At 48.0% G+C, this 21,696-nt stretch overlaps 1 protein-coding gene and 1 long non-coding RNA gene across 3 annotated transcripts; both read left to right on the plus strand.

Moving 5' to 3' along the window:
* The first annotated feature begins 327 nt into the window (after positions 1 to 327).
* LOC122376112 (CCN family member 5-like) lies at positions 328 to 20,469 on the plus strand. Of its 2 annotated transcripts, XM_043355806.1 has the most exons (7): positions 328 to 503; positions 1,130 to 1,201; positions 4,138 to 4,324; positions 4,594 to 4,685; positions 16,518 to 16,641; positions 17,558 to 17,775; positions 18,065 to 20,469. In XM_043355806.1, the coding sequence occupies exons 2-7, from the start codon at positions 1,130 to 1,132 to the stop codon at positions 18,509 to 18,511; spliced, it is 1,140 nt and encodes a 379-aa protein (XP_043211741.1). In that variant the 5' UTR covers positions 328 to 503; the 3' UTR covers positions 18,512 to 20,469. The 2 variants fall into 2 exon arrangements, with proteins under 2 accessions (XP_043211741.1, XP_043211742.1); XM_043355807.1 differs by lacking the exons at positions 328 to 503; positions 1,130 to 1,201; positions 4,138 to 4,324; positions 4,594 to 4,685 and adding an exon at positions 8,530 to 8,860.
* Positions 5,413 to 6,250, plus strand: LOC122376113. The gene is made up of 2 exons (XR_006255532.1): positions 5,413 to 5,691; positions 6,119 to 6,250. It is a non-coding gene; the product is annotated as an uncharacterized LOC122376113 (long non-coding RNA).
* Positions 20,470 to 21,696: the final 1,227 nt, after the last annotated feature.

The following is a 21,696-nucleotide window of genomic DNA, read 5'->3' on the forward strand; positions in this document are numbered from 1 at the left end:
AGACCGACTGGTCCCATACTGTCTCGTTTTGAGGTGAATTCCGAATTCGCTTAGTTCCATATTACAATGTCAACAGACTCATGTTTTATGTAATCGTAACAGACAGCATGCATATTCAAATTCAAACGTTTCTAGAATTCGAACAAAGTGCTGGTGACCTCGGTCGACCTACATCACTACCCCCCCCCCCATAAGCACACGGACACTGCGCGAGCCGTAATCCCGACCGGTCGTCACGTTACTGAGTCCGTCTGCACCGACGACCCCCCCCCCCCCCGCCAGCTCGTCGGTGCGTCGTCGGCACCTTGTACCACGACGGGCCGCTCCTGGGGTCAGTGTGAGGCGCGGCGGCGGCTTAGAAGGAGCGAGGGTTGGACGGCCGGCGCCCGGCGGGGAGGCGATGGCTCAGGATCGGGGTGTGATGGGGAGCGGGCCGTTGAAGGGATCGATAAAGGGCGAGAATTGCGAGTGACAGCGGCACACTGGAGGCTGGAAGCGGAAAGGTAAGTTGCACCCCAGTGCCCACATTAATTTCTGAATAAGATATTTGAGCTTGTGACCATTGAAAAAGAACAAAATCATTCATCGCAATAAGTTAGCCGTAGCTGCCTGACATCAGTGCTAGAAAGCTTTGGATGTCTGGAAATTCGGCAGCTTGGTTTGCATAACTTTGCTTCGACTGTTCGACATTATACAACAATATAAAAGGAAATGGCTACAATATACTAGTGCTAAATAATTTTACAGTATCCACAGGAGTTGGCTTGTAGCCATTCGAGCGTTTTCAAACATTCACTTTGAGTGTCTTCTTAGGTAACGTCTTCAAAAACTCCCAGCCACCACCTGCCTTTTCAGTCCTCTCGAAAATAGCATTCCATGCATATTTTAGCACAGTGTATGAAACGCCATTTTACGAGTCCATTGATGCGCCATTGCGCTGCATTATGAACACCTGTATGGCCACTGTCCCTGGAAACAATGGGCGACATTTCAGGCCGCCGGGTCGGCTGGACCGTTTGTATTGAACCACTGGGGACCGTAAGGTCGTCAGGCGACGGGCCGTGCAGGCCCGTCAACGGTTTGTATGGAAATCTATTAGTGCTAACAATGTACCAATCGATTGTTGCAGATGAGGGAAACGCTCATTTACGGATGGATGATTTGGCTCTGCTGTGTAACAATAGCGACTGGAAAACAAAAGGTGAGCCATTGTTGGATCACACGTGTGCAGTTCGATTTTCGATGCAGCTTGATGCATAGCTGCCGATGAATGACTGGCTATGAAATGTTAGAGGCCATGATTGTCCCTTGATCGATGCATGCACCAGGGGTGTCACTGAATAACTACAGCGGAAACTACGACACTAAATTGAATGTGAAGCATGTTCTTTCATGCATATGTATGAGATCTAACTTGCAGTTGCATAAACTCTCTTTGTTCAGCTTCTCTTGTGCATTTGTGTTTGCTACTTTTTGCGTACAGTTTCATTTCGATTCCATTGCAATATTTTTATTTTAAGAATTGGACAACTTCCCAAATGTTCATCTAAATTCTAAGAACTGTAAATTTTGCATACAATGTAAGGTTTATGGGTATCTAAAAAGTTGTAATAATTGTAGACGGAAGCTTGAAATATAATTATATGCAAAGTATACGGGAAAGGTCAAAAATTAATCAAATGTTTTCGCAGAACGGCTACCACTAGGTGGCATCACAATGGCATTGGCTGGCATTCCAAACACTGCTGCAGGTGCATATCTCTCGAGATGAGGCTCCGAGTCATAGCCTGGTGGATTGGAGCTGAATCACATAAAATCAGCCCTATATCCCGGTCGCCGGCGATGCTGAGAGCCACGTGACCCGTTTGTTTCAAGCTCGTTGCGCCGGAACTCCAGCTGCTGAACGGAAAGAACCGTGGATCGGCTTCTGTGCAGTGGTGCTTTTTACCCTGTAACCTATTAGTTGCAGACGGTATGGCTCGGCTGTATTTCAAAGGCGTCTACGTTTGACACTAATTGCCTTTGGCGCAAAATGTTCTGTGCAAACTGATGGCGTTTGTCCTTATCATTGCCACTCATTTGCGATTTCAAAACACAAATAAACATGAAAGTGCTGCATAACTGCAGGAAATGAAACCTTCCCACTTCAAAGATAGCTTTGATAAACTAGCGGCATCTATTTAAAATTACAGCCCACAAGTGAAACGTAGATACGTTGAAAACCTAAAACGAAAGCGATCAAAGTGACTATGCCACCTCGGAAACAGTTAATGAATTGTTCGCAAAGTGCCCGAGTTCAAAAGACCATGGCCGAATATCTAGCAAAGTTCACCAATGCATATTTACCGGTTCTAAGATGTTAGACTTTTATTATTTTGAGTTGCCGTGTTCCTGTGACGTCATAAAGTTTTTTTCTTAACGTTTATTTGAAAGCAATGGTTTGGAATGTTTGTGGAGTGCGACAGTGATCGTGAGCTTGCATTAGCTTTCCCCGAAGCTCTAGCTCAATTAGGCGCGAAATGGCGGAGGTGGTACAGGCCGTCTGTAAACCGACGAAAAATGCATTATGTACACGTATTTAACCGATACATCCGACGCTGTACTTTTGTGTAATTTACGGTGAACTTTACATGGAGATATTAGCGATATTGTCTTCCACCTATAGACATTTGCTATCCGAAGAGCTTGATTTATTCATGTTATCCGTTTGAGATGATTCCAATTAAGGCCTAATTCAAAGATCCGAATCAGAAATAGAGACGATGGAACAGCTCTGAGAATGCAAATTACAGGAAGTTTCACCCGATTGCATCTCATTCAATGGGGTGGCAGGATCTATTTTCCATAGAGCTGAGTGTGTTATGAATTATTGAGAAATACATCGAACGAACACCACCTAAGGAAAGGAGAGAATATTAGCGTGAAGGTGATTGGTTTTAGCATGACGATTATTTCAATTTTTCATGATAAAAAGCGTGCTCTCACTTTTTAGATGGTCTAAGGCACGGACTTCCCTATATATAGCGAGAAGTCGGTGTCTAAGGATATGCCTTTTTAATCTTTTTAGTTACTTACTTACGCTGCAACATATAACACGCGCAGTGGAAGGGTTCCGAGAACTACGACCAGTGGAAGAGGGGGCGGGGGTGAATGACGCCCCCCCCCCCCCTAAGATCTCAGCTCCTATGGAAGCTATAAATACGTAACATAGATGGTGGGCTGGACAAAAAGCAATTCAAGTATAAGTACTCATTTTTCAACTACCTGGGGAGATTTTGCTGTCCTTTACTTCAACATTTGCGCAAGACATTCTTGTCCTTTGCAAAGTTTGCCTATGCTGACACTAAAGATCGTCATCCTTCATCTTAATTTCAGCAGCTATTGCGTTAAATGGTAAATATATCTCCCAGAATGAGGCCGTTAGCGTGTCTGGACAGATCGCTGCCAGACACTGCTAGCGCTGCACTCAGCAATAAAGTGCCGGGTATGACGTTTGGCTGGTTTGACCGTTTGGCTGGTGTGAACCTGGTGATCGATCGCAAATCAAAGGCGATTGAGCGCGTGGCCATTATTTGTTGAGCATTTGAGCTGATGGACATCGAAAAGAGACACGATGCTAGAGTGAGTGAGATAGAGAGAGAGAGAGAGAGAGAGAGAGAGAGAGAGAGAGAGAGAGAGAGAGAGAGAGAGAGAGAGAGAGAGAGAGAGAGGGAGAGGGAGAGGGAGAGAGAGGGAGAGAGAGAGAGGGAGAGAGAGAGGGAGAGAGAGAGAGGGATGGAGGGAGAGAGAGAGAAGGGAGAGAGAGAGAGAGAGGGGAGAGAGAGGGGGAGAAGGGAGACAGGGGGAGAAGGGAGATGGAGACAAAAATTAGGAAGATTACAACAAAAACATGCAGTGACAACTTAAAATAGTTATAGAAACGTATAGGAGGGGTCATTCGATGAGCCATATGTTTTGGAAAAGCCCGGCATTTGAATTGGTCTCTGATGTCTGGGATTGAACGTAGACTACAAAGACTGACCTTTGAGCCGTATTTTCTTCTGGCATTGAACAACTTCGCTATGAAGCTGACCTTTGACCTGTGCTTTATACCTCTGCGCTGGTGCCTGTCACTGACATCTGACACCCCCCTGTCAGACCGAGTGTCGGCAGCCGTGCGGCCGGTGTCGGGCCGAGGTCAGCTGTCAGGAGGGGGTCCCCCTCGTGCTGGACGGCTGCCGCTGCTGCCCCATCTGCGCGCGACAGCACGGCCAGCGCTGTGACGCCGTCCGCATCTGTGACGTCACCAAACAGCTCGTCTGTGACGTCACAGGAACGTGCCGAGGTGAGGACATGGGGATGGTGGATAAAAAGCGTAAGTAGGAAGACGTTTTTGGTATGCGTCTCTTGCTGTGTCAAGTGCCTCATTGGCATTGTGTGCAAACTGCGCTTTAGTTTAGCACATATTTTTCGGTGTTCTCGTATAATTGGTAATATAAGACTGAATGCACAATGCCGTCGAAAGATGACAGCTTTCGACAGATGGTGCAGTCGCAAGGCAAGAACGTCATGTGTTGTGTATGCATCGACGGGAGAACTCCCATTGTCTTCCAGGCTCCAACTTCCGTAGCTGTTTGGTGAACGGCACGACGTATCGCGATGGCCAGACCTTCTTCACAGACTGTCGTACCCGCTGCACCTGTCAGGTAGGTACCTGAGAGACATACCTGTCAGGTAGGTACCTGAGAGACATACCTGTCAGGTACGTATCGCGATGGCCAGACCTTCTTCACAGACTGTCCCTAGTGAAAAAGTCCTTAAGGATTTCGCCAGAATCCCCACAATCCTTAAGGATCCATAAGGACCCATATGGATCAGATATGAAATCCTTAAGGATTCTACGGACCTTCTAGAATCCTTAAGGACGCATTCGCCGATCCGTAAGGATTTTAGGGCGATGTTTGGTATCCTTAAGGATCGCTCAGTATTCCGTAAGGAAATTGCTACTTGCTAGTGTCGCTTAATCCTTCAGGATAGCCGATGCAGCCAGTACGTCAATCATTATGGAGTGATTGAATCATCCCTAGTATTATTCCGTGCTCCGTATCCGTTAATATACGGCATGTAAAAACTTTGTGACGGACCAAAGCAGCGTTCGTTATCATCATAGGCGCGGGAACCGGGAGGCGAGGGGGCAGTGGGAGCAGCTTGCCCCCACTTTTGTGCTGCAACTTTGAAATTAAATATTTTCGATTTATGGCATTTCTCGATATTGCGAGTGCCAAAACCGGTGATTGTGAGCCAGGGATAACAATTTGGCTACCTTAACTCAGAACTAATATTTAGCTGGGATGGTGACCTAAATGTCCACGCTGGGTTCATCCAGACTCCAAATCGGATAGACGAATAGTTCTGATAAAAAGTACCTATTGGTATCTCAACCAAGTGCCACAGTATGCATGTATCGCATGGCCTCAGTGTCACCGGTGCCACAGCGTTTGCGCTGTGCTCTTTCAGAGACCGTACCGACTGGAATTTAGCGACCGCTGACCGTTTCAAAGACTGTACGGGCGGCAGCGGGCGGTCTGATCCTCGCCTCCGGCAAGAGGGGAGACCGCGCGTCCCCCTGTCGCATTGTGCCGCCGCCGCTCGCGGGATGCGGACGAGTCTGTTGAGTGTGTTGTGCCGTCTGCCGTCTCCTCTTCGGGCCATGTAAGTTTCTGCCATGCTGTGTATCAATGAAATAATTGATCCTAGTTATTACATTGATAGATCAAAAAACCGGCGCTGAAACGTTCACTTCAATTAATGGCGATCGTCGTCCTCATTCATTTGGCTGCGGCAAATGAAAGTACTACCGGTAGCGTCTTTTAGCGCCATGCCTTGGAACGAGGCCCAGGTAAATATAATAGAATGGATTCAGGGTAGTAGGACGTAGGTGCATATGTGATGCATTGCTAAATGAACATACACAGGCATCTAAGCTGGAAATGACTGAACTGAATTTACTCAAAGGCTCACCAATATTCTTTGGCTGGGACTACAGTCTAAGCCTAAGAGTAGAATTCGGGAGCCTTTGAGTAGGTATTGTTGATCAGTATATTACTGTTATTACATAGGAATATCCGCCTTGTTACAGGAACGCAGGATGCGAGACTCGACAGGCGACGGGCGACTCAACCGCTCAAGATGTGTAGAATGTGGATGGCGTAGGAGCGGCGGCCGAGGACGTTTGACGTGATAATATCTGAAGCGTGGCTGACTCGAAAAAGTGTAGACTTATCTTCCTGTAAATATGTTTTTTTTCGGAAGTCCTCGGCTTATATTTCTCGGAGCCTCAGCTGCAACCTGCGAATGCCTGGAGCTCCATATATGTATACCCGGTCGCCTGTGGCTGGCGGCTGCTCCATTCCTGGCAATGAAAAATGGCTAAATGTGCTTATTTCAAGTAAAAAATATAGCTTCAGAGACCGTACAAATGTGTTTGCTAGGGTTTGATCCTTACGGATTTATATGTCATTCATTAAGGAATAGCCTCAAAATCCTTGAGGATTGTCGCCAAGATCCTTAAAGATTTTGCTACCAATCTTTAAGGAAAAAAAAACACAAAGTCCTTAAAGATTATTACCAATGTCCTTAAAGACATTGCTAGAGATCCTTAAGGATTTAGCTAAAAATCCTTACGGATTTTCCGCAGAATCCTTAAGGAATTTCTAACAAAATCCTTAAGGAATTTCTAACAAAATCCTTAAGGATTGTGTATCAATTTCGTACAAGGATTTTGTTAAGGATCGTCCTGAAGAAATACATAGGACTGTCCTTAAGGATTTTTTCACTAGGGGTCGTACTCGCTGCACCTGTCAGGTAGGTACCTGAGAGACATACCTGCCACTGTCGTACCCGCTGCACCTGTCAGGTAGGTACCTGAGAGACATACCTGTCAGGTAGGTACCTGAGAGACATACCTGCCAGGTACGTATCGCGATGGCCAGACCTTCTTCACAGACTGTCGTACCCGCTGCACCTGTCAGGTAGGTACCTGAGAGACATACCTGCCAGGTACGTATCGCGATGGCCAGACCTTCTTCACAGACTGTCGTACCCGCTGCACCTGTCAGGTAAGTACCTGAGAGACATACCTGTCAGGTACGTATCGCGATGGCCAGACCTTCTTCACAGACTGTCGTACCCGCTGCACCTGTCAGGTAGGTACCTGAGAGACATACCTGTCAGGTACGTATCGCGATGGCCAGACCTTCTTCACAGACTGTCGTACTCGCTGCACCTGTCAGGTAAGTACCTGAGAGACATACCTGTCAGGTACGTATCGCGATGGCCAGACCTTCTTCACAGACTGTCGTACTCGCTGCACCTGTCAGGTAGGTACCTGAGAGACATACCTGCCACTGTCGTACCCGCTGCACCTGTCAGGTAGGTACCTGAGAGACATACCTGTCAGGTAGGTACCTGAGAGACATATACCTGTCAGGTAGGTAACTGAGAGACATACCTGTCAGGTAGGTACCTGAGAGACATACCTGCCAGGTAGGTGCCTGAGAGACACACACCTGTCAGGTAGGTACCTGAGAGACATACCTGTCAGGTAGATACCTGAGAGACATACCTGTCAGGTAGGTACCTGAGAGACATACCTGCCAGGTACGTATCGCGATGGCCAGACCTTCTTCACAGACTGTCGTACTCGCTGCACCTGTCAGGTAGGTACCTAAGAGACATACCTGTCAGGTACGTATCGCGATGGCCAGACCTTCTTCACAGACTGTCGTACCCGCTGCACCTGTCAGGTAGGTACCTGAGAGACATACCTGCCATCATGCCACCATGCCAGGTACGTATCGCGATGGCCAGACCTTCTTCACAGACTGTCGTACCCGCTGCACCTGTCAGGTAGGTACCTGAGAGACATATCTGTCAGGCAGGGTTGTATACCAATCAAGTCGATTGAATTGATTGATTTGATTCAACGCGTATTTTGAGTTGATTGGATTGAGTCGATTGACTTTTCGAGATGACTGGTTGACTGACTCGTTTGACTTTAGCGACTGGTTGACTGATTTGATTCCCGAAAATTAGAGTGACTCGTATGATTGAGTCGATTGAATGGAAAGTTCAAATAAGTTTTAGTTGACGAAAAATAATGACACCAATTGATGACATCAAAGATCACAAAACTACACTGAAAACTGCTTGTCATCACAACTGCAATATGGGGTAGATGGCCAAATAAAGAACAGGGCCTAAACATGAACAGCCAACTTTGACTTTTAACTGTAATAACTGCTCCAATCCTGGTGATAGAACCTGGCGATGCACCTACCTACCTTTCTGCACTCAGCAGGAAACTTTTTTTTTTAATCCAGATGATAAAGTGCAAGGCCCTATATACTAATAAAGTGTGATTAATTAATAATTAACATCTCCACATCTCCCTCTACATCTCCTCAGAAACAACCCACTGAACTCTATAAATATCTGAAACCCCTACAAAAATAACTGAAACAAAAGCGCCGTTTTCGTCTCACTAATTACAGTTCAGCTGAGCGCGCCGCCGCGAGCGGACGCGAGCGCTGCTCACTCCTCCCCGTTACCCCCTTCTGCCTACTCCGTGTGTTAGTGTGAGTGTGAGTGTGGATTTGTGCTACTTGAACAGTCTTTCTACATGGATACGTCGTTTGCAACCTCTTCAAGATCTCGTCGTGGCCAATACCCCTTTCGCCTCAACATGCACCGTGATATCGCCCGGCTCCTGGTTCTGCTCGCCGTAGTGCGGGTACTGACCGTCGTGGCCTGCCCGGCACCAGCGCCGCCACCCAGGTCCACGCTTCGAGTTGCCGATCACCATCTCAGGCACCACCTCACCGTAAGAAAACCTGCTTTCCCACGCAATTTTTCTCGGAATTCATCTAACTCTACTTGTGACTCGGCCCCAGCTCTAGCCACCCAACGGCTGCCGGTTTTCAAATCTTCCCGAGCCTCGGGGACGACGGCCCGCAGTCCCGCGCCGCGCGCCGAGCCCCACGGGCGCCAGCTGGCGGCCGTGTCGCCTCACCCTCCCCTCCAGCTGAGAGCCCCGCCGGCCCGAGGGGGTGGAGAGCGGCCGCTCGCGCTGCCCGCGTCCCACGGCGCGCCGCCGGTGGCCCAGGCCCTGCCCATCAGAGGCTCCCCGCGCCACAAGCCGGCCCGCAGCGACGGACGCCGTCCACAACCGCCGCCCACCGGCGGATCGCCCGAGCCTCACGCCCAGCTCCCCACCGCCCTCGCCTCCGCACCCGCTCCAGCCGGTCAACCCGCCGCACCAGCTACCGGCGCCCCTAGGTCGGCCCGAGGCGGCGGCCGGCGGCCGCAGCGCCGCGGCGCGCGTGGACGGAGGGGGCGGGGCGGCGGCTGCACCGCGACCGCGCCCACCGCTCATCGTCCCGGCACCGGACTGCTAATCGGAGCCCTCAATGTCCAGAGCCTCAAGCCCAAACTGCTGGAGCTGTCGGACGAACTTAACCGCCAAGATCTCGACGTCATGCTCCTGTCCGAAACTTGGCTACGACCGAGCACACCCAATCGCCTCCTGGTCATCCCTGGCTACTCCATCAGCCGGGTGGACCGACCTGACGGCCGAGGCTTTGGTGGCGTCGCCATCATCACCAAAGCGGACCTTACGCCTGTAGCACTGAAGCCACCAAGCTCGCAGTGCCCGGACAGTCTTCTGGAATCGCAGTGGGCATTGTTGAAATTACCAAAAAATCGCAATCTGATTGTCTGCTCGGTGTACCGACCGCCGCGTTATTCCGCGACCGCACTGCGTGCGGATTTTACAGACTTGGAAACCCAGCTTCAGCGTGTCCTTATCGACCACCCCAACGTCCCGTTTGTTATATGCGGCGATCTGAATTGTGACTTGTTAAAGAGCGCTAGCTCTCCCGCCCGTCAACACATCAGCGAGTTCCTCTCTGACTACTCCCTGGATCAACTCGTGACAACATCAACATTCACTACCGGTTCTCTCTTGGACGTGTGTATTGTACAAAACCGAAAATTTGTGCGTTCTTATAGCGTAGTCCATTGCCATTTCAGCCCACACAAACTCATCCACGTGACCGTCGACGTGCCTAAGCAGCGCCTAAAACCAACTGTCATCCAATCTAGATCACTTAACCAAGTGGACGTTCACTCTATCAACCAAGAGCTGCTGAGTGTCGATTGGCAGGAAGTTTATAACTCGACGTCTGTTGCTGACAAGTGGCAGGTCTTTTTAGACAACTTTCTACCTGTCTTCGACGACCATGCCCCCCTCAAAAATGTGCTGATAAGAAATCCTACAGCGCCCCCTGTATCTGCCGCCACCCGCGACATTATGTCCAGGCGTCGCTCCGCGTTACGTCGGCTAGGCCGCGAGTCTCCCGAGTATAAGGCTCTTAACCGCTCCGTCCGTGCCGCCTTACGCCGAGACCGCCGTCACGTCCTCCAAAACGAGATCAGCGAGCGTGGGGTAAACAAAGTCTGGCAAAGCATCAAATCAGTGATCGCTGGAAAGAAAGATGGTCCAAATATTCAGCCCGATCTGTCTCCCGACGATCTGAACTCTTTCTTCGTCTCTGTCGGGCCCCGCATTGCCGCCGAACTGAGTACCCAAAACAACGATACTGATCTAAATGTACGTCTACCCCGCGTCGGCACATGCAGCTTTAGGCCGAGGGCCATCACTCTCGGGGAACTCGGACTCACAGTGTTCAGCATGCGAAACTCTGCCGCGCGTGGCACTGACGGTATATGCATCCGCATGTTAAAAGTATGCTTCCAAACTATTGGCGACATCATTTTACACATCATTAACGTCTCAATCACCCGTTCCGACATTCCTGACCCATGGAAACACTCTATCGTTCAACCGATCTTCAAGTCGGGCAACCCATCTGACCCCAGCAATTTCAGACCGATCTCCCTAGTTCCCGTAATCATGAAAATCATCGAGCGTGTAATCCATCAGCAGCTCTATCACTATCTCACCCATAACCACCTTCTTTCGTCTACCCAACACGGATTCCGCCCCCGACACTCCACTGAGACCGCACTGCTGTCAGTCACAGATAGCATCCTTGCCGCCACCGATAGGGGTGAGATCTCAATGCTATGCCTCATAGACCTTAGCAAATGTTTTGACGTCATTGACCATGAACTCCTTGTCAAAAAGCTCCAAATCTACGGTATTGAGACCTCCTGGTTTTCCGCTTATCTTCAGGGACACACGCAGAGTGTATCCCTGAAAGACAAAACCGGCCGTAAGATAACCTCTCGACCGCTCCCAAACACCGTAGGAGTTTTCCAGGGTTCGGCTTTGGGTCCCCTCCTCTTCACTATATTCTCCAACGACCTCTCACTATTTGCCGGAGACGCCACCGCTTATCAGTACGCAGACGACACCCAGATATTGGTGAGCGGCCCACGCAACGACATCAGGAGTCTCATCTCGCGCATGGAGGCATCGCTAGAGTCACTTAACGCATGGTTCTGCGCACACGCCCTGAAAGTCAACGCTTCTAAAACTCAACTGATGGTATTCGGTAGCCGACAAAACCTACGTAACCTGCCTCGCTTCAAAATCTCTTTCCGTGACGCTGAGCTCCTGCCGTGCGCGCAGGTGGGAAACCTGGGAGTTGTATTCGACGGCGCACTCACCTGGGAAGCACACGTGGCCGAGCTGAGCCGCCGCTGCATGGGCGTACTGATCGGCCTCTCCCACGCACGACACTGCCTCCCAGACGGTATCCTCAAAACGATCGTGACTGCACTCGTCATCTCGCGCGTCCAGTACTGCCTCACTGTATATGGAAATGGCTCCCAGAAAAACTTCGACCGACTTCAAAAAATTCTAAACTTTGCAGCACGGGTCATATTCGGCCGCCGGAAATTCGATCACGTCTCTGGCCTCCGCGATTCACTCGGATGGATGCCTCCAAAAGCTATGGCCGATGTTAAAACCATGGTAACTGCGCAGAAAATAATAAGCAACGGCGAGCCCGAAGCACTAGCTGCCATCTTCATGAATAACAGTGACGCGCGAGAGAGGTCCACTCGACAGGACCACCTTTTCCACCTTCCACGCTCGCGGCTCGAGACTGGCAAGCGACGATTCGGCTACCGGGCCGCGGCGCTACTAAACAGTCTGCCTCCCGGTGTCATCGAACAGCGCCCCGCCCCATTCGCCCGTGCGGCCAAGGCTGCAGTCTGTCCGGCGATGGCGTCCGCCCGACGATGACCCGTGTCAGGGGAAGGAGGTGCGACATCCGTGTACGGTGTGCTGTCTTGAATCGTCCGTTTGTATATAGAGAGAGCGAATGTCCAGCGATTGAATCTGTATGCCTGTGTTTCTTGTCCCCGCATGTTTTTGTTTGTGCCCGACTCAGACTCTGGACTGTAATCGCCACGCCCCGCGTGGATTGTCCATGAAGGTAATACAATACAATACAATACAATACAATAGCTAATTTGCTGCATTGCTTAATTTGCAGCAGAACGTTTGTTGATCCTTTTCTCCTGAGAGCCTAAGCATAACATATTTAATATATTTCTGTTTTCCTTAAAATATTTTACCGAATATTATTAAGTGGTTTTATTTCAAATGAAATAATAATTAAAACGAAATTGGTGTTGTAAAACCGATTTATTTTATGATGATCTACCATACTGCATGATAATCAATGACGTCATCTTACCAAAAAATCAAAAGACGTAGAATAAGGATTTATAAAAGCTATAGCATACTTATTGGCAAAACGTTTTCTTTGTTTTTCGCAGTCGCACCGTGCCGTTTTCGCGTTTTAATTTTCATTCTCCATACTTCCTTTGTCCTTAACTTATCCTGTGGTTCCGAGTCCCTGTCCTCTCCATTTCCTTTTAAATATGTTTTCAATGCTCATCCCTATCCCCCAGTCCTAACAGTTTCAAATTGTATTGCAATAAAATGTTTTGAATTCTTCACATATAACCTATCTACCTTCGTTGGTACTGTTGGTAGCCAGTGACACATCTAGGCAGGTAATTAGGTACCTACCTGCTTTCCTGCTGTCTTCATAAAGCATACCTAATGAAGTTGTCAAATTTGTAGCACATTTTCAACACTTTCATTATTCATATGGTGTCAGTGTGGCATGAAACCTAGCTAGGTTCATTATGTTCAGGGTTCAATTCAGAAGAGCTCCGCATAACTCACATAAGAGACAGACAGGGGCTTTACACGGGGTAGATGGCCTGATGACTTAGCTGGAATATGGCCAAAATTAAATTGACAACTTTTAGGTGAAAGGTGGTGATTTGGGTTAAGGGGCGTTTGTTGAAGTCAACTACTGGGTTATTTTGCACCCATAAAATGAAACTTCTGCTCCAATTCTACCCATTGAACCTCAATATCATGATCCACCTGTCCATCACTAGGTATCCTTCCTTATTACATAGAAACTTTGAATGGCATGGCAATTTATAATTTTAAATGACAATCGTTAGGCGGCACGGGCGGACATCGATAGCAGCGCCTCTATCGGTCACTAGGGAAAGCTGGGCTGTAGGCGACGAAATACCGGCCGAGTTGTCACACGTTAAATCGGTTTATAGACATCCGTCTTGTGAAAAAGTTGAACTTTTGCCTTCAATATTTCTACAGGCAATTTAAGAAGTGTCTCCACATAGATCACAAAACCGTTTAGATTATTGTATTCACTTCAAGCCTTCCCTATTGTTCTTGACGATGATGCGAGAACTATTTCTAATTAGTGTTTCTAGCTTAGTAAAAGAACATATTGTGCAAACGATGAAAAAAGCATAAATGGAAGATTTTAAATGCAATTTTCTTTAACAATTAATGGTATATTCTCTATACATCAAGGAAAAGGTGCATGCTAACTGATGATTTAAAGTTCTTGGGGCCAGTTGTTTTCTTCTTTTCTTACGTCGCCCCAATGGCCGCGAATACACTTGTGATAACGCCTATCGTATTTTTATGTTTCTTCTGTAGGTAGGTAGGTAGGTAGGTAGGTGGGTACACCAGACTGCTATGGACACTTTTCCAAGTTGGTGGGGCAAAACCTAATGTATGCCTTGGTTTGAGTCGTTTGATTGAGTTGATTGATTCCTTTCATTGTCGCGTTTGAGTCGATTGAATCAATTCCCGAAAACTGCTCTGACTTGATTGATTTGATTGGTTTCCCAAATTTGTCGTGATTGAATTGATTGCTATTGATTGAGTCGTATACAACCCTGCAGTGTCAGGTACGTATCGCGATGGCCAGACCTTCTTCACAGACTGTCGTACCCGCTGCACCTGTCAGGTAAGTACCTGAGAGACATACCTGTCAGGTACGTATCGCGATGGCCAGACCTTCTTTACAGACTGTCGTACCCGCTGCACCTGTCAGGTAGGTACCTGAGAGACATACCTGCCAGGTACGTATCGCGATGGCCAGACCTTCTTCACAGACTGTCGTACCCGCTGCACCTGTCAGGTAGGTACCTGAGAGACATACCTGTCAGGTACGTATCGCGATGGCCAGACCTTCTTCACAGACTGTCGTACCCGCTGCACCTGTCAGGTAGGTACCTGAGAGACATACCTGTCAGGTACGTATCGCGATGGCCAGACCTTCTTCACTGACTGTCGTACCCGCTGCACCTGTCAGGTAGGTACCTGAGAGACATACCTACCTGCCAGGTAGGCGGGGGAAAGATAGGTATACCTGTCAGGTAGGTACCTGAGAGACATACCTGCCAGGTAGGCGGGGGAGAGATAGGTATACCTGTCAGGTAGGCAGCGGGATGGATATGCCTCTCAGGTATACGAGAGAGATATATCGGTCAGGTAGGCGAGAGGGATAACATATCCGTGAGGTAAGCGGGGACAAATTCCTGTCAGGTAGGCGAGGGAGATATATGTGAGGTAGATTAGGATATAACTATTTCTGGCAGCTAGGCGAGGGAGATCATTCGGATAGGTGGGGACATGTTTCACCGACACTTGTCCTGCAGGCAGAGCGAGATGATTTTCCTATCATGACCGCTGATCAACGCCTAGAAAATGATGTCAGTTTACCATAAAACGCCTGAAGTTTAAACACCACCGCTCCGCAAACATTGAAAGTTATTACACATTACAAAACACATTTGTCCGCTTTTTTCAAGTGGAACCATGCGTGTTTTGCTTATTTGCTCGTCAGCCGTCAGTAACAGCTTTCAGCGGGAAATAAATGACCAGTTGGGGAACAAATGACAACATCCGCCGCGTACCCTAGGGAAAACACTGCTCCATTGACAGTGGGGCAGACGGTCAACTACCGGCGATCGGCCTAATAACACATTACCTGCATCAGTAGGAAAGACCTTCGTGACATCAGCAGGCCGGCGGGGCTCTTCCACTGGGAAATACGGCGGAATTACATTAGCGAGACGTGTCACGCCGGCCTTAGGTAAATGCCATCTCCCAACACGCAACCGGTGCTTATGCTGCCGCGCGCGTGCAACAGTCACACAGCTGGCATGGGGTGGGGGTTCGCTGTTGGGTGTAATTATACCAGCGCTGGACGGGCTATGTAACTTAATTTACTCGTATGGATAATTACAGTTTATGAAATGGCAGACATTATTAGAATTAAGATTACCTGCCTTCGTGCATGTTAGACCAACATAGTGCACGGTAATGCACAAAATGAAGTAAGCAAAATACGATAATGCATTTGTTTAAATGCATTTGTTTAAATGCTGCAAAGTGCAAACCTATCATCGAGAAGCATGATAAAGCTATTGATAACAAGAGACCAGACCATCGCACAAGAAGAGAAGCGCTGGTACTATATAATAAATGCTTCCAATATTAGCAGAGTACTGTACTGCTTACTGATGTCTGTCTTCTACTGTCTGTCTACTAATGCTGTCTTCTTCATCCTGACATGTCTCAAAAGATCGTTCACACATCTGACCTAAGGCTTACTGACACCTGTCTCATACTATACTGATACGGAATAAAAGGTAGCTTTGCCCTAACATGGGTCTCGCTAAATCGATATAGCGTACCACAATCTACAAAGGACATCAAATTTTGACGACGTTGATCAAACTTTCCATGGGTGACGAATAGGTGAGTTCATAAAAGGGGCCAAAACTCCGCTCCTCGCTGGTATTCTTCGCTGGTAAACACCACTAAAATGCTGCAGGCTGCAAACCTACACAAACATCAAAGTGACTCATCAAGTAATGCACTGCTGGACGCAAAGCAAGGGAAGCCAAGCCATTACAGACGAAACAACGTTACTTATAGCAGGTTGGCTGACAGAATATTGTTATTCCTGTCTGTAGTTTTGGAGTGTTTTTTTTTTTTGGGGGGGGGAGAGGTAAAACTGACGGCAAATGTTGGTATACCTTAGCGCGAAAACCGTATACATTTGACTTTTTCCCATTAAAGCGGCTTCAATATACTTCCAATCCCCTCCGATGACGTCATAACCTGCCTCCAATGACGTCACTCCCGTCTGTTACGACAGGACGGCAGCTACGCGTGCACCTCACTGTGTCCCCAAGAGATGATCCGTCCCTCGCAGCGGTGCAAAGCCCCGAGACTGGCTGAGGTCAGGGGCCAGTGCTGTCGACAGTGGACCTGCGCTGGAGGTAAGACGATACGACGTGGGGCTTTGTATAGAGCTGATGGTATGGGTGGCAAATATGTCCTGTAAGATGTCATGTAAGATCTTGGGAAAATCTGTAGGTATTTGAATGACTCTGTCGTCTCCTTGCGTTGGAAGTCATCATGGAATTTTTCATTTCTGCTGAAGGTGCATGAAGAATAATATCTTTGCACCCCAACCATAATCACTGCCCTGCGTTGGTCTTTTTTTATCCACAACGAAATGTAAGTTGCAAGTTGCAAACATTGTAAAAGTACATACTTATTGTAAGCGTTGTAAGTCCAATTGCAAGTAAAACAATCATGCGATTTGCATGGTATGCTATAAAATCTAGGACTGTAACATAAAGGGCGTTACTGGCTTGTGACAATTGTTCTAATCTATGCTCCTTGCCACTGACGCCATGCAGATTGCAGAATCCACTGAAGCAAGTGTGTTCAACTGTATCGTGATAACCGAACCACTCACTGTATTTCAAATCATGTACCAAAGTTTCCTCACATCAGCGAACACAAGCGAGGTTTCCGAGACCTCGGCTACTGCTCAGCGTTAAACGGCCAATGTCTGAGTTGGGCTGAGGTCTTCTGCGCCGAAGTTGGTAATTAGATATCCACGCTCGGCAGCAACAGCACAGCAACTAACCCGAACATGGCGGGTCCGAGTCTGCTGATGAGGCCCGGCATCACCGGCACTTGCCCAGAGGTGGCGGCCGAACAGTGCTGCTAACTGCTAAGCCGCTGCACTATTGTCAGATGTGCTCTGTCTGCATTAAGATGTCACTAAGGGGTGGGCCCAGTGACGCTTCAAATGTTTTAACCACTTTTTACATTTTACTCCGGTAAGAATGTTAACTTCAACCTTCCCTTTCACCACAACATTACTACTGTCTTCATTCGCAGACGCTCCAACCAGTCCCGCACCATGTGAGCCGCTGACGTCAGACTGGTCGCCATGTTCTGCCACTTGCGGGGCGGGTGTGTCGACCCGCATCACCAACCAGAACCGGGACTGTACCCTGCGGAAGGAGTCACGTCTCTGTCAGATCAGAGAGTGTCCACGACACGGAGACATCTCCTGGAAGGAGGCACTGTTCAAAATGATCAGAGAGGATCAGAAGGTAAACTTTGTGTTTGTATGATTGAATCGGTGACGGATCGTATCAGGGAGCTCTCAGATTTAAAGATTCAGCAACGGTACCTAGGCTAGTTATCAAATACATTTGAGAGTGCACTATGCACGGGCAGAATTGGATAAGACTGAGCATTCAAGGATGCAAAATGCGTCTCCTCTCTAAATGCGTCTCTCAATGTTAATATTTCAAAACAGCTAATTTCTCGTATCTATCAAAATGCATCTACACATGCCAAAAGATTGTATGACTGTCAATTCGTAACGATTTTTTGCAGGTGTGTCACCCCACACAACGCTCCCCCGAAGCGGTGCACCTCCAGTGGCAGAATTGCACGTCAGTGCACCGCCACCGGCCGAATTTCTGCACCACCTGCCAGCATCAGTGCTGCCGCCCCGTGGCGACCTTCACAAGGTCACTGGCGTTCCTGTGCGACCTTGACCGGCTGCCATCTGGCGGCGACCACCTGTGGCGTCTCGGCGATGGCTCCAGGCGCCCCCCTGAGGCAGGAACACACATGGCAACTGTGACGCAGAAGGTCATGTGGATAAAGGAGTGCTCCTGCGGACCCTGTGAAAGCCTTCCGCAAGAGGAGGGCGCCGTGGAGGGTGGAGGAGTGAGGAGTGAGAATGGTGGCGAGGAGGACGCGTGGAGTAAGAGTTGGGAGGGCGCAAAGGCCCAGGAGTTCATGGGAGGTGATATCGACGGAGAGGAGGCGCTATAGCGCTTCTCTGTGGGCCCGATATGTGTACCTGTACATACATGTTTGCTGTCGGGAGGAACACTCGATGGGAATCGGTCAATGTTTTCAGCGTTCAATGAATGTCCAACTGATGAACTGCAGTGCAAAGGTGGCACTTGTGCCCAAGGAATGTGCAATATGGAACAAATAATCAGGATCACAAATTTGTGTAGATTAAGTGCAGTAAAATAATCATTGTGAATAACTCGACCTCACGCTTGATAAGTAGAAAAAAGGCATTGTGAAAAATAACTAAGTGCTGTGTTTACCTAAAATATACGTTACTGTTATTTACGCAGATGTGAGTGCCGTCAATAGCTGTACACTGTGAATGTGCTTAAGTTTGTTACGTACAGTGTGTTAAAGCTTTGATTTTCAGCAGAACTATTGCTTAACACATGTGTTAACTGCGCATAATTTTGTTGACGAGCCGGAGAAGGCTGTTACAAAAGCATTTTAGATGCCATTTTTAACACTTGAGTATGTTCCAACGCCATGGCTCCTAATTATGTTAACCCGCGCCCGGCTGGGGGTCCTGGATTTCCACGCCCTGCTGGGGGGGGGGTGTTTGAACACCCCCCCTTCTAACTCGGCTCCTGGGCCACGTAGCGACACGCGGAAGGCGGCGTTCGAAAGCGCGTCAAAAATAATGAGGAAATCACTTCGGTCAATTTTTTGGTCAGGTCAAAGGTCAGGTCACCAGAGGTCATTGAAGGCAAAATTTCGCCGATTTCAAGGTCGAATGTCGACAATTTCCAAGAAGCCAACGTATAACTCGGGAACCAATAGAGCTACAGCGGCGCCGAAAAGCGCATTCGATAGCCCTATTAACGCCCTTTCTGAGTAATTTTCTCAGATTTGACCTAACGTCAACGGTTTTGCCTGCAGGGGGCAAAAACTGCAAAAATAGCCGATTTTTTCGGAAACAGTTTTTCTGCAATAACTTTTGACTCAAGCCTTGTACGAGCTTACTTTTACCGGCATCGTGTTCCTCTCGTCAAGACGCATCGAATGAACTATAACTTGACCTTGAAAGGTCAACTTGAAAATTTGACCTCAGGTCAAGGTCATGACCTGACCGGAAAGGGTCATGTTGCATATCAGTCGATCCGTATCGTCGAGCTGAACACATCTAAGGCGTTTTCATCGCTCTAGCATGCCTCTATCAAAAGTTATTTGCGAAAAACTGTTAGATACTATTCGTGACCTAAGATGACCTCAGGGCATAAACAGGGGTCACGGACACCATTTTCATGTTCAGTGTGTCTAAACCACTTGTAATTCAGTGTTTGGGAGTGTTTATAATGTCTTTCGTCCAAAAGAGGCGCATTTGAATTTTCTCCCATTGACTTATAATGGGGAGGTCGCAAAATTGACCTGACCTTAGGTCATCGATATCAAAATTCTGAGATATACATTTTGTACATGCTATTGCTCTTAGCAATCGCTGAAAGTTTCAAAGCAATCGGTCACTCGGTGTAGCTATGACAGACATTAAAACTTTTTATGAGGTGAGGTCACTTCAAGTGACCTGGTGACCTGACCTTGAATGACCTTGGTCTGAAATTTTTACAACATGTGTAGAATTGATGTATGATAAGGTATACCAAAAACGGCGGCGCTCCGCGCCGCCGTTTTTGAGATATTCGCGAAAAACCTTAGGGGGGGGTGTTCAAACACCCCCCCCCCCAGCAGGGCGCGGGTTAACCCACTTTTGACACATTGTAAGCCTGGTCAAACCAGACCAGAGGGTTGTCATTCCAAACCTTCATTTTAGTTTTGCTGAATGGGTGCACGAAAGCGCATTTGTGTGTATAAATACGTCGAGTATAAATGCGATTTTGCAGGTATGTGTTCACGCAAATGTATGGTTGTATTTGTGCGTTTGTCACTGAATGAAATATGACATTGCTGTTCAGTCGTCATAAATTACCACAGATAAGTTGTGTTTATCGTGGCTTCGAAACGACCTTTGATCATCTTGTTAGCTTTCTGTGTATCGTATATAATGCGAAAGATCTAAAACTAGCTGAAGCATACGGGTTAAGATGTACGTTTGACACGTAGCCCATCTACAAGAATGTGAAACAGCCATCCGTCCCTCTAGAAGGCCTGGAAAGGGCCGGATTTCATTCAAAAAAATGACAACATATGTGACACGAAAAGCTCGCAGCAAGAAAAAACAAAACATCGTAAATCAGTAATGCTGGTACGGTACCAGAATCTGTGTCACAAAAGGTGCAATATACAGCCATACCAAATGAAGGTATATCAAGTAAGTCACATGATTGGGTGGGGTTGAGAAAATTTGACCTGTGCACATAAGCAAACACGATCGACACTCAACAAGAAAGAAGTGTGCGTCACTGCGACGGATCAGAAACATGCTGTCCGCTGCATGAGGACAACTACTCCAGCACACAACATTCCATTGGACATGAATTTGTGCGCTAGCGCTCTCACTGCTGCAAAGCAAACCACCAGTTTTGGTAATACGGCACCGCCTCTCCAGATCTTCACTTCCTCACCGGTAGTGCTAAGCTATTCAAGAGAGGTGCCTAAGCGGACAATAGACCTTTGTTTCTCGATGATTATCGCCCTTTGTTCCAGTGATGGACTCACGCAGTTTGAGATACGCGGTGAAGTGATGAAGGCTCCATTTATCTGGATTAACTTGGCAACAAAACGTCTTAACCGTATTACTGGTGGCTCTGCAGAGTAGGATAACTGGTTTGAAAATCAAGAGAGGTCTAAGGCTGATTTTGATGCGGCAAACAGGATGAGATTGCTATGAACTTAGATGTATTGTCCTTTTTTCAATTCAAAATAATTGCAAATTCCGCGTTCAGAGCCACTGTTCACAAAAACACACGAGTATAAGCCATAAACACTTACGGCCACCACTGTTCTGGACGTTGCCATAAACATCTTCAAGTCGAGTTTCACGAAGATGCATACAAAAGTAGATTGGGGCGGTATCTCTCAAGAAGGTAGTTCTTACAGCACCTCGAATCCACCTCCTCTACCCAGCACACCCAAACCAAACTCCCCCTGACCAAACCCTCCCCCGCCGCCCAACCCACACCCTACACAACCATCATCGCGACAGGCCATCTGATCCTGACAGGCACACGGGGGGAGTGTGTTTGAGCAGCGTCCAACCGGCG

Source organism: Amphibalanus amphitrite, unplaced genomic scaffold, assembly GCF_019059575.1.
Source record: "Amphibalanus amphitrite isolate SeventyFive unplaced genomic scaffold, NRLGWU_Aamphi_draft 002021F_arrow, whole genome shotgun sequence".
NCBI lineage: Eukaryota > Metazoa > Arthropoda > Thecostraca > Balanomorpha > Balanidae > Amphibalanus > Amphibalanus amphitrite.